Genomic DNA, 13988 nt, shown 5'->3' on the forward strand with positions numbered 1-13988 from the left:
TCTCTTGTATTTGTCTTGTCACCATATTATATGTTCTGCATTTGTTGATAATTTACTTTTCCTTTATTTTATTTTTTTTAATTTAAATTTTAGTAACGTATAGTGTATTATTAGTTTCAGAGGTAAATGTCGGTGATTCATCAGTCTTATATAAGACCCAGTGTTCAGAGCATCATGTACCTTCCTTCATGTCCATCACCCAGTTATTCCCCTGCCTTCCAGCAAGCCTCAGTTTGTTTCCTATGATTAAGAGTCTCTTATGGTTTGTCTTCCTCTCTGGTTTCATCTTGTTTTATTTTTCCATCCCTTCCCTATGATCCTCTGTTTTGTTTTCTTAAATTCCACATATGCGTGAAATCATATGGTAATTGTCTTTCTCTGATTGACTTATTTCACTTAGCATGATACCCTTTAGTGCCATCTGTGTCATTGCACATGGCAAGATTTCATTTTTGATGGCTGAGTAGTATTCCATCATTTATTTATTTATATATATATATATATATATACACACACACACACACACACACACATACCACTGAACATATGTATATATCTGTGTGTGTATATATATATATACACACACATATACACATACCACTTCTTCCTTATCCATTCATCTGTCAGTGGACATCTGGGCTCTTTCCATAGTTTGACTATTGGACATATTTGACTAGTGGACATTGGTGCTGCAAACATTGGGGTGCTTGAGCTGCAAACATTTCTGTGCTTGAGCTTTAATTATTTAAAATAATGATTTAATTATTTAAAACTTTAGATTATTTTGGATAACTTTGGCTCTTACAGTAACATTTGTGTGTGTGTCTTTATATTAAAATTAGTAGTTGTAATAGTATTTTTTCGTTATTAAAAGTAAAATGTTTTTATTATTAAATTATAAAATATTTCTATAAAATTAAGACAGGGATGGGCAAAATAGGTGAAAGTGAGTGGGAGCTACAGGTTTTCAGTCATGGAATAAAAAAGTCATGGAGATGAAAGGTGTAGCACAGAGAATATAGCCAATGGTATTGTAATAATATTGTATGGTGACAGATGGTAGCTACACTTATGGTAAGCATAGTATAACATAGAGAGATGTTGGATCACTATGTTGTACACTTGAAACTAGTGTAACATTGTGTGTCAGCTCTACTTCAATTAAAAAAGTATAGTATGCTTGTCATGTTGTTAAGAATGAAGAAGTCTAGCTGTCTTAGAAAGGACTTCCTTCATTGCAGTATTTCTGCTTGCAGGACGAAGATGAGCTGGATTCCCACACCATGGTGAAGACTAGCTCAGAGAGTGTGGGCACAATGAAGGCCACAAGCACGATGAGTGAAGGCGCCCAGACCATGATCGAACATAATAGCACGATGTTAGAATCTGACTTGGGGACCATGGTTATAAACAGTGAAGATGAAGAAGAACAGGATGGAACTATGAAAAGTATGTGGCTTTTTCCTGTTGAATATTAATTTTCTATTTTAAAAGCACACTTCTATCAAAACCAGGCTAGTTCTGTCTTACTTTTTATAGCCAGTTGTGGAAAATTTTGTTTCTGGGCATTATTTAACAGTAAAAAAAGTATGGCATAAATAAAATTTTTTAAAAAAATTTTAGTATAGCAGAAAGCAGCACATCTCTAATTGAGGGTTATGGAACTTTTTTCTGTTAAAAGATGCTAACCCATAACTTAATTTAATTTGTAAACTATTTTAGAGATAAAAAGATAGCATTCCTAACATTTACTTTTCCAATAAAAAAGTGAACATAAAATTCTGTTCCAGTAAATACAACATTGTATTATTTCATGTTGTCTAAATTATCAGTTAAGCCGCAGATGACATGGGGTGCAAGCCTAAGAGAAGAAATAAGGGCTTGGTTGGGAAAGGAAGAAACACTAAGAGGAAGGATCAAGAGACAGGGATACTCCTGGAGAAAAATCAGTTCAGCGCATACTTATTACCGTTTGTCAGGTGTGAGGCACCGTGCCAGGCATGCTTCGGGGGCTAGAATGACGATTAAGACATTTTCTCTGATCTCTTGCTTACAGAGCGATGAAAACAGAGATACTTTCACAGACTAGCATTTCTTTTTGTGTATATGTAGATTTTTAAAGATTGCAGTTAACAAGGCAGGACCTTGTGATGTCACAGTTATAGGCCAAAGCAGATTAAGTACCTTTTGATACCCACTGACCTTCCTCTTCTCCCTATTACCCGAGTCACGCGTGGTCAGTGTCAAAGTCTAAGCACTAGGCTGTTTTCCACTACACAGCACTGCTTCTAAATGGCACAAAAGCAGTAATACATGATTTCTTGCATTATAGAGCCTAGAAAGTTATAAATATTCAGGGATTTGTTTCTATTATAAAATGAAAACAGGAAGCAGTTTCCTCTGTGACATTTTTGTTTTCTTTTTGCCATTCCCCCCAAGGGGCTGCTTAGGAGGTCTTACCTCATGGCTTTAAGCCATTCGTTCACTGCTCTTACTTTCTTCCCATTTCCTAGTACATACAGTGCATTATGGTTGTATACTTTGAAAGGGAGGGTCATGAAGCACAAAATGCAAGCAGATTGCCATGTAGTTATTCTTGGGTGGGAACTGGGAAAGGGATATGAATTTATTTTTAATCTCCCACAACTGGTGAGTCTTCTGAGCCTTTGCTATGGAAAGCAGCCTGAAACATGTATTCCTAGCAAGGCTTCTGACTACAGTAGGCATTCTGCATCCAGAACTTGCTTACCCAGCTGTATTGGATGGTCTTGGAGCCTCCAAAGCCAGCCAGTGTTAGGGTACAAGTTATGTGCCCTGTAGATCAAGAAGACCCTATGATAAGACACTTTACAACATATTACCCATTAGCATGGAGTATCACTTTTCTGCAGCTGATAAAATTCTTTTACTCAAACTCTGTAATTCTTAGCAGACTGGTTAGATGGCCATTGAGTGCTTTGTTGTATCTTCTAGAGAGCTACTGATCTCCCTACAAAACTACATAAACAACTTTTTCTGTGCAGTCACATAGATGAACATCAGCATATAATCACTGGTTATTAAAAACAAGTTTTTATACAGTCAAATTCATGTCGGATTATATTTCAAGGACGAAATATGTGATGATGATTTATCAGACATCATACTTGAAAATTACAGTGCAGATTTCCACGTATTTTTTTGTAGTGAGTTTTAGCTTTGACAGCCACAGAAATCATTCAATATATGTTATAATTTTATGCCCTAAATATATTTTTTGGTCACAGAGATTTTACTGAAAGCTCATTGTTAAGCTGAGCAGATAGTGGCTTATATACTTGAATTTGTTTATGTTCTTTAGCAAATTTTAAATCCATGAACCAACTTTCCATGTATTTTAAGTATCTGTAATTTAGACATCATTTTGTAATGTGGGACTTCTGTGTTCCCCAAAATCTAATCAAGTGATATTAGTGTAACCTGCAGGATTATTCATACTGTAATATAGCAATAGTAAAGAAAATAAAGAAGTTATTGAAGCAGAACTTACTTTCCCTGAAACTACATAATTAGTTGCAGGTTTTTTTTCCATGATCTTAATCTTCTTTAAAACTTCTTATATTAGTTGATATGAATTCTCAGGTTATGTCACACAAAAGCCCCATTTGCGAATTTGTCTTTAGCATTTTTGGCCCCCCCAAAATTATAGCAACATATTATTTTTAATTTTCTAAAATATACAGTGTTATATTGTACACTAAAGATCCTGATTTCCATAACCTTTTCCATTGGAATCTCAAATGAATTATCATATTCTTGTCAGTTTAAATTATGTTTACATACTCTTTATACCTTTATTCATGAATCTCAAAATTATGGACCTGTTTCCCTTAACTCTGAGAATTGTGGTGATATGACTATAGGAAGCAAAGTTAGTAAAAGATCTTTTGAAGGGAAGTAGAGAAAAGTGACCAAAAAATGTTCAAAATTTGATCTGTTTTTTAAAAAAGTGGGCCTAAGAGCATGTCCCCAGAAGAGCTCTCCAAACCTGTTTTCAGCATCAACAGCCTTCCTCTCAGCCTTCCCCTCCCACTGTTCCCACTCACATCCTCCTCAGAGCCCAGGGGATGTCCAGGCTTCTGCATGGCAACCCAGGTCTTTCATACTCTGACAGCAGAGTTCAGATGGGTCTCTCCATCCTTATATATTGTCCTTTTATCCAGTTGAATTATGAATATTTGATAGTAGGTATAAGCAGGTTAATTGTCATTAAGGAAATCCACATTTGGGACTTCCCATTCTGAAGGTGTAGATGAGGAAGATCAAGAATTCATATTTATGAGATAATAGAGATTCTTTCTTTGGGAGTGGCTCTAGGAGAGTGGTTGTTTCAGTGAAGAGAAGACTAGGGTCTTTTACCTTGTTCAGTTTAGATCTACACAGTTTTGTTTTGTGTGGTGGAACTTTCCGGTCTTACAGAGGTGGGGCTGGATTGGTGGGTCTGGTTACCCGGAGGGGAAACTATCTCTGTTGGTATCTAAAGAAGAGCCATACTCTCCAGTCAGGTTAGAGTTTGTTTCATGGCTTTAGCCACTCCCTCATTCATAGCCTTAACTTCTCTGCCCTATTCCCTTTCTCTTTTTCCCTCCTGGCAAAATGTGACTGTGGGTCAGTCTGTTTGTCCATCTTCCATGCATCTTCACTATGGCTGCTGAGTGCTGATGGAGACGATCTCAGATCCGTACAGATGAGGATCACCACTTGGGCCCTCAAAACTTTCCTATAAGCCTGTATTTCTCGCCCTCAGCTCTTTCTCCTACAAAGTGGCTATTTTAGACCTTCATAAAATTTCTTCCTGCCACTTCTCTCAGTTTCAATAGATGACCTTGCTTTCTGCTTCACAGAAAAAAAAAAAAATTAAACATTATCCTGTGAGAATGTAGAGAAGCTATATAGGTGTTTGGTGTAAGATGGAAAAAATAAGTCATCCTTGACTCCTCTTTCTTCCTCACCCCTCACTGAATGAACACCACTTCATGAGTTCCACCTCCTGAATATCTCTGTCTTCTTCCTACCATCTCCGCTTGCCTTTCTCTAGTGTAGATCCTCATTGTCTCTCACATGAAAGGTTTCCTAATTGATCCCCTGCCTCTATTGTTGGTCCCTACACTCCTCACAGATACAGCATCTCTCTCTTCTGCTTATGGCTCTCCAGCAACTGCCCACTGCTCTTAACTTAAAGCCCAATGTGGGTTAAAAGCCAGTAGACACTCCGATGTCTGCTCCCCTTTCTCTTTTCTTGGCTCACTGTTCCGTGTCCAGCTCTTTTAAGAGCTCCTCAGCTTTGAAAATGCTCTTTTATGCCTTTAGGCTTTTGTTCTGCCCAGTCCCTCTGTTTGGATTGCTGGTTCCTTGGCTAATGCATATCATCCTCTTAGGCGCAATTAAAGGGTTGCTTCCCTTACTGACCCAGGTTGGGGATGTTGCCCCTCCCCCCATAGGCTGCTGCCTCACTTCATGCTGTTACTCTGAATAATGTTTGTCATACTGTGTTCCCATTGCTTGTTTCTCTGTGTTCCCAATGCTTAATGCAATATTCAGCACAATAGTAAAAGTTCATTAAATATTTTCTGACCAAATGATTCGGTGTTGTGAAAAAAACATGGGATTTGAAGTCAGACCGCATTTAATTGTGTTCCTCTTTTTTGAGCTTCAGTGGTGTGTATTTGTATCTCTGGTTTTTGTGTGTCTGTTTGTATGTGTGTGAGTGTGGATTCATTTAGGTAGATCCATAAGGCACCTAGCAGGGTAGGTCATTAATAAGGGATAATCTCCATCTGCTCAGTCTATCAGTTTGGCCTTCGAACAGCGTGGAAAGCTGGAGCATCTGGAGAGCCCAGCCCTGCTTCCTGCACAGTGAGGGAGGCCTGGTCTATCTGAGGCTGCTAATGTTGAGCCATTCTACTCAGTGGCTCTGTCCTTTTCCTTCCAAAGGCAGACTTTTGCTCCCACCCTCCCCTGCCTCCTCCAAGACCTTGTGCCATCTCTAGTTACTCAGTAAGATATCCAGAGGGGATTCTATAGAGAGTAATGACTTCCAAAATGAGCGAGGTGGCATAGACATAAATGTGAGCGATTTGAATGGCAAGATGAGGAAATGGTAAGGGAGCATTCAGCTGGTTTGATTACCTCCTCAGTAGAAGTATGATTGCTAATGCGTGTTGAGATAACTTGCAGGTGGGAGAACTGTATTATACTGTGCAATTTGATGTCTCTGTGAGAAAAATGGGGTAAAGTACTTCAGAAGCATGAAAGAGTCTCTTGAAATTTGAATTTCTAATGAAATTTGAATTTCATTATTATTATTTTTTATTTTCAGAAAAGAAAAATGGGTGGATTTCTCAAATTATAGCTGTCATGAGTGGAGGGTCTGGCATGTGCCAACATTGTGCTTAGGACTTTGCCTACATGATCTCATTGACTCCCCACAAGGACCCTATAGAATAGCATTGTTACTACCATTTGCCCATAGGGAAACTGAGACTTGGCAATGCAAAGTGACTTGTTCAAGGTCTTACAGCAAGTAAGCAGTGGAACCAGTCTATAGACCCAGGTTTGGCCCCCAGATCATATCAGTACTCAGGGGCTGGTGGACTTGACATCCCTCTTGGGCAGGAGTCTAAAACATCTATGAATCCTTTAGAAAAGGAGACCTGGGTCATTATAACTCCACACAGGTTGCTGGGAACAAATCATATCAGAATATTACTATTTCCTTTTTTAGACAGCATTGTTAAGCTTCTCAGTCAGAGGAAGTGCTGGGTTTGGATATTGTGTTTTAGGAGTTTGGGAAAGTATTTGACAAGGTCTCTGTAGAGGTCCTTGTAGACACTATAGTATGAAGTAGCTGATATTCTGCTCTGAGGTTTGAACAGTTGTACCTAGATAGGCTTGTATCAGTCAGGGCTGATTGGAGGAAACAGAAACTTCTCTAGGTGTTTTAAACATAAAGAGATTTAAGTCAGAGATGGGAATATTAACAAAATCAGTGGAAAGGTTGGAGGAGAGGGCTGTTTAGACTAGACCTCTAGGAATGACTCCTCCCATATCCCAGAAGCGACCCCACATGGGACTGACTACTACTGCTGTCGTCAAGAAGGCAGTGAATCCAGAGGCTGCCGTTAGCCTCTGGAGTTCCGTACTACAGACTGAGCTCAGTCCTTGTTGCTCTTCCAGGATGCGAATGCTCCCACCATCCCTGCCCCCGGGATGCTGGCGACTGGTGCTGGTATGCTGCTGGGAGACCCTCACAGCTTCATAACTGTGCTTGCCGGAGGCTCATGGCCTCTGCCTCCCCCGTTGCCTTCCCACTCATGAAAAAGCGCGCTTATCCAGATAAGGTGCAGGGAGTTCTGGGAAGTGCAGTGTTTAGCTCTCCAGAGGCAATGCGGCAGTGGCTACATTTCAGTCAACCATAGTGTTAAATCATAAATTGTCAACGAGAAGATTTCTCACTGATGCCCTAGGGCTTAGGCCTCAGTCCTGGCTAGGCTCAGCATTTTTTACAGAAACTTGGATGAAGCTATAGAATGAAAGTCTGTTAGAATTGCAAATGACAGGAAGTGAAACAAAATAAAAATATATTCTAAGACACAATCAGGATCCTCTGAGATCTCCGCAGGCCAGGAGCAGTGGGCTTGATTTACCAGATAAACCCTGCTCCTGGTTCCGTGTAACTAACCTCACAAGTGCCCATCATAGCAGGAGCCCCTCAGAGATGCCAGTTCTGCAGACCAGAGTGGGGCCTGGGCAGCTCTGAAAAATAAATTTTAAAAAATTGAAAAAACAAAACTGTGCAGATACTTCTGAGGTGTGGCTAGGACTGATAACCATTTTTTTGGAACATGGAAATAAGCAGCTTCACTCTGCTCTCAGCACCTAGAACTTCTCTGGAGTATTTTGGAAGGATTGAGACACAGTGGGGCATGTCCATCAGGGAGTGAGCCAGATGGTAAAGGAGAACGGAGGCCGTGACGTATTAAGAGGGGGTGGAGGAGGACGCCTGGGTGGCTCAGTCTGTGAAGTGTCCGACTCTTGATCTCGGCTCAGGTCGTGGTCTCAGAGTGGTGAGTTCAAACACTGGGCTCCACATTGGGTGTGGAGTCTGCTTTAAAAAAAAAGAGCAGGTGGAGGAATAACTGGTCACGTTTAGGTTTTGCATCGTTTATTTACATTAACCTTTCATAACCAGTTTAGCAGTGATTAAATATTGGGTTAAGTGATTGTAGTTGAAGAGATTTTTTTTTTGAAGATTTTATTTATTTATTTGACAGAGAGAGATCACAATTAGGCAGAGAGGCAGGCAGAGAGAGAGGAAGGGAAGCAGGCTTCCTGCTGAGCAGAGAGCCCGATGCGGAGCTCGATCCCAGCACCCTGAGATCATGACCTGAGCCGAAGGCAGCGGCTTAACCCACTGAGCCACTCAGGCGCCCCTGAAGAGATATTTTTTAAATGTCCTTTTTTCATACACCTGTAATATCGTAGTGACTTTTAAAATATATCACGCTTTATAGTTTCATTTTGGACCGTACAATTATGTCGTTTCATTTAATTACTAAGAGAAAGAAAAGTGGGTTCTGCTTCAGATTTGTAGGAATTTTAGCCTGGAACTAGGTTCTAGATTGATTTTAAAAGGGTTTAGGAGAGTACCAAGAAGGGGAGACTGACCATTGGGTACTCCTGCTCTCTCATTCATCTAATGTCCCTAGACGAAATTGTGAGAGACCATTTGCTCTGAGCAGCAATGTCCATGTCCCATTCTTTGCTTAGTGACATCTTCTCTTTAAGCTCTGGTTCAGTTCCTTTCCTTCCTTCTTCCTCCCCAAACCTATTTTAGGAAAGTATCAGATATATAGTTATAAAATGATTAATAATGTTTTATGGTCATTAGTCGTCCCCCCCTGCCAAATTACAGAGCTTTGAGCCAAAGGAATAAATTGCTAAGGAAGGAATTTGATTGCCAAAAAACAATTAACCAGTGTGGCAGACTGTGTAGGGGATATCCCATTCCCACATCAAGAGCTGACCATTCTTTCATGAAAAACTGCTGTATGCTTTTTGAACTGCTAAGATTGATCTAGTGCATGACATGACAATAAAAGTGACACAGTGAACTACAGCTCCCACTTGCAGCTGGGTGTAAATACCCCTAATAATACTGAGTATCGAGCAGCCCTTGGTTTTCCCTTACAGAGGTACAAAATGTCCAGTGAATGTGTGGCTACAGTGGTTTGGAGTTAGTTAGTTACCTGTGGGTACTGAATATGTTCTGCTCTACTGTGTGCTCTTGATCCGTGGGATGTGGAATGTTTAATGATGTGTGACCCAGCTTGGACCTCTTAGTGTAGGTATTTTGGTCATAGGATACCTCTTTTACTAGCAAAAGCACTGACAAGCATGGAAATAGTAAGTCTTTCTTGTAAAAATGAAAATTTGTCTTTCTTGTAAAGGCCTCTGAAGAAAGGGTTTCCATAGACACACAGTGGCCATTACAATGGTCATTACTCACACAGGAAATCATCCCTTTTATTTAACTAAAATCCTTGGGCTTCAATCTGTCTGTTTCCCTTTATTCTGCCCTCATTGAAGATGGAAAACAGCTGGTCACTATTTTCTGTGGAAGAAGCCTTCAAATACACTCGGATACTTATTAAATTGTATCCTCAGACTTTTTCTGGCTGAACAATTTCAGTCCCTATAACCTTTGTGCAGGTATTATTTTCTAAGCTTTTAATCTTTTTTATGAATAGCCTCTGGATCTTCTCCATGTTGTCCGTATCCTCCTTTGTTTTAAAATAGCCTGATGAAGTTAAGAAAAAGCTGATGTCAGTAGCTTCTGTATTAACATCCTCATTTTTATATGTATTCACCATACTCTTGGCAACAAATTAAAGGACAGATTTCCAAGATCATTAATCAGGTGGAACACCCACATCTTAAAATATTTTTAGAAGAACAAATTGGGTAATATTCATAAATCCCTTTGATGTTGAAATATCTAATGCTAAAGTTGTGATTAATTGTTGTTTCATTCCTATACTTAAGTGTCTGGGTCATAATCATGTTAAGAAATTAAAAATTAAACAAATTACATTTTGTTAAAGTATTTTAGGAATTCCTTTCTATATTTAAATTTCCATGAAGGCATTTTACCTGTTTAGAAGACATGTGCAAATTAAGAAAGTTAATGACTAATTGTGGGTAGACTGGCATATTTGCTCAAGGTGTATTATTTTCACACAATTTAGTTTCCTTGCACATGTTCTGGGGAATGTGTGAAGGAGAAGGAAAACAATTTTTTTCTTTAAAATCTCACATGCACAAAGGGATTGAGTGATGATTATTTTATTCTCTATTGCTACAGAATTTTTAGTTCCACAGCAAGTAGTTGAAGGAATTGGGGCCAAAATTGTGGAACGAGGTCATTTGGAACATTAAATTTATTATTAAAATAAAAATATATTTTTATAAGTTAGGGTCAGAATTCAGCTGCAGCTAGAGAAATTGTTGTCAGCTTAATGTGATTATTCTTTCTGTGTTTAAAAAAAGTATTTGCCATAGCAACCATAATCACGTAAGACAGAGCTTACAGCCCCAAGACTTTGTGCTTCACTCTCCTGTTAAAGGATCTACTATTTCTTCTTCCCTGTTTAAAAAAATAAAGTGTCAGAATGTCATTCTGTCTGTCCCACACTTATGTGAACATGCATCTCATTGTGGACCCCGTTGCACACAGTAGGCATGTGTTCAACATTGTGTAGTTAAACATTACTAGGCAATTAGAGCTGTCCCCCAACCCATAACTTTTAAAACAAACCTAACCTATTTTTGTCCTTAGGAATTTTAAAAAGTGATTTTTAAAATTTTCTTTATATATAACACAGATATGTTCTAAATGTTAATACTGTTTTAAATTAAATAATGGAAAATATTTGGAACTATATGCACATACATTTGTGTAAAAAATTATGTATCTGCATATCAAGTTGTAAAGTCATCTGAAAAGAAAAAGCTAATGGAATAGACTGCCTTCTTTTATTTAAGTTGGGTGTTAGGTTTTTGTTAACTCTCTGTAGGAATGCTTATTTCTAACTTAGGAATGGGTTAATTTCCAAACTTTGAGTGCAGAGCCCGACAGGCATTTTACCATAGGTTTTTAGGCCAGCCTGTAAAAGACACTTAAAAATTATAATGCATCTGAAATGCAGTGAAAATTAAACCACAGTGTAGAGTAGTAGATTTCACGTTTCACATTGGGGTATTCCTGTCATAAAACAAGATTGCTGCTCCTACCACTTCCTACATCCTCCACTTGGGAATAGAAAAGTATCAATTAGGGACTGAATTTGGCTATATGTACCCAAAAACCCAAATAATATGGCTTTAACAAAATAGGATTAATTTCTTTTCTCATTTAACAAGAAATCCAAAAACAGAGTGTCCTGCATTGGTAGAGTGATTTCATGCTGTCATTAGAGATCCTTTCTGTGACACCAATTTAAGGTATTAATCTTCCCTTGTCCTACTGCTTACAGAATAACTAAATCTTCAGCCATCAAGTCTGCATTCCAGGCAGGAAGAAAGAGCAAGAAGAAACAGGGTGGGGTAGAACCCATATCAAGAAAATAGAGCTTGCCCAGAAACCCTTTTCTTTTGTGTCATTGGCCAGAGTTGTATTACCTGGCCATTCCTCTCCCCAAAGAAGGGAGCATCTGTAGGTATTAGGTAGGCAGATTTTTCATTTTGAGGCACTGGGACACTATTGCTGACTCATATGTCTTGGGACAGAAGCTCCTGATGAAGACACAGTTAGGACCAGCACAGGACTGTTGGAATGTAAGTGTAGATTCCCAGAATGAAATTTCTTAGGGATTTTTTTTTTCCTTTTGGTCTGTCTCCTCCCTTTATATCATCACTACTCATTTCTGACCATGTTTTTACTCTTCTTGAGTCAGTGTAGACAAGAATACTGTCTGGCTTTATCATTTTTCCTTACTCTGCATCTCTAAAGGAAGTGCCTACCCAACCCATCTTATTTTTTGATGTGAAAGTTCTTATAAAAGACTTAAGTTTCTGCTGCTTTATTCTCTGCATTGGAAAAGCAACTCAGATATTTTATTTTTCTCCTCCCCTTTCCTGCGCATGTTGCTGCTCTTAAAATGTAGGCTGTTTTAGAATAGCTACTCTATAAATATTAGTTTCCGGGGCACCTGGGTGGCTCAGTGGTTAAGCCTCTGCCTTCGGCTCAAGTCATGATCTCAGAGTCCTGGGATCGAGCCCCTCATCGGGCTCTCCCTGCTCAGCAGGAAGCCTGCTTCCCCCCCTCTCTCCTGCCTGCCTCTCTGCCTACTTGTGATCTCTGTCTGTCAAATAAATAAATAAAATATTTATAAATAAATAAATATTAGTTTCCAATAAGAAAAGATTAATCTTGTATTTACTCAGATATAGAGGTCTGAATTAAGAGTCACTGGTATATCCAGAGATCCCTGACTGCTTCAGTGCAGCACCAGGACATTGGTGAAGATGCTGGGATGAAGAGTTTCATACCTCCTGTGAGGAGAAAACAGGGAGGGCTGTCTGGAGTTTCTGTGCTGAAGCCAGTGTTGACTGGAGGGAAAGGCACTAAGCAGTGGGAGCCTGGCCTGGTGGGGGAAGCCAGGCATCAGGGAGTGCTGTTTTCCTCAAGGGATTCAGGATGTAATAATATGTTTTGGGGTTTTTGATTTGTTTTGTTTTTTGTTTGTTTATTTTGTTTTTCTCAAAGCACCTCCATGTACGAAATTTATTTTTTTAAAAGAATGCTGTCTAGGAGTTTGCTTCAGTGAAACGTTCTCTGTATTTGTCATATGCAGTTAGTAATTGTGATCCTCATGGATTTCTTACCGTCCCAAGAATTAGTTCCCAGTGAAACCATTTTGACTCTCTCGGATTCTGATCTTACTATATAAACATTGATAACCCTACAACCTAGTACCAAATGTTGAAGTTTTGAGATCTTTGTGCATGTAAGCCATCCTAAGACTGGCTGGTTCAAAGAAGAACTTACAACACCAATAAATAATCCTGTTACAAAATTACTCTTAAAGAAAGAAAAGAATATTGAACAAAGAAAGGTTTTATTTGAGGGAGTATCGTTCTTCCCTCAATCATTTGATTTACTCAGTTATTTTATGGAAAATTTATTGAGCTACACTTGTAATATTTTATTTTTTATTCTCATAGAAAGGGCACAGGTGGAGGATAATTGAGGTTAAATTCCTGGATTTATTTTGGAATAAAAGGTTGCCATAGGAACCAAATTTCAATTCTGAAGATTGAAAAAGATGTCTTATCATGATGAGGCCCAGACATGAATTAAGGGTTCTTAAAAGTTGATGAAAATGTTAATGGAATGTGTATGTCCCATCCAAATGTCAGTAATTTAACCTTGTCAGATGAACCAATTTCTTTTTTTAACAGTAGGAGATTTTAAGGAAGAAAGTTGAAGATAAAGTATCATAAACACAAAATCTTTATATTACATGTATTGATCATTAAAATATATCTTTTCTCCCATATTTTGGTCCTTCTTAACATACAACTAAAGTTTGCTCTGACAGGAATCTAAAGGCAGCTTTGGCTGTTTTCTTGATACACTGTCCCTCAGGAGTTCTTTTTTCATAGATTTTGTATTTGAGATATGAGAGTGTTTTATGTCCTGAAAGTTTACTATGAATATTGATGTTTTATACTATCCTAATTTTTATGGAATGCCTCAGTATCTTTTCTGGGAGTACCATTTGGGTCCCAGATGTCTTGTCACACTTATTTTCAAGCCTTCTAAAGCCTGAGCAGCTCTAATTAGAGGATGAGTCTTTAGATAAACAGTTTTTGGTTCCTTTTTTTTTCCACTAACACATGCATATTCTGAATATCAGATTCCTTCTGACTTTACTGGGACAAATCAG

The 13988-nt window shown here is 38.6% G+C and overlaps 1 protein-coding gene across 2 annotated transcripts in view; it reads left to right on the plus strand.

Moving 5' to 3' along the window:
* STK3 (serine/threonine kinase 3) overlaps positions 1-13988 on the plus strand; it is a 275492-nt gene that overhangs the window by 195003 nt on the left and 66501 nt on the right. For both annotated transcript variants that reach the window (XM_032858619.1, XM_032858620.1), the window contains exon 9: positions 1257-1449. In XM_032858619.1, the coding sequence (XP_032714510.1) occupies positions 1257-1449 (193 nt within the window). The remainder of the gene's footprint in view (positions 1-1256; positions 1450-13988) is intronic.

The sequence above is a fragment of the Lontra canadensis genome, unplaced genomic scaffold (assembly GCF_010015895.1).
Source record: "Lontra canadensis isolate GAN:19392208 unplaced genomic scaffold, GSC_riverotter_1.0 scaffold15, whole genome shotgun sequence".
In the NCBI taxonomy this organism is placed as follows: domain Eukaryota; kingdom Metazoa; phylum Chordata; class Mammalia; order Carnivora; family Mustelidae; genus Lontra; species Lontra canadensis.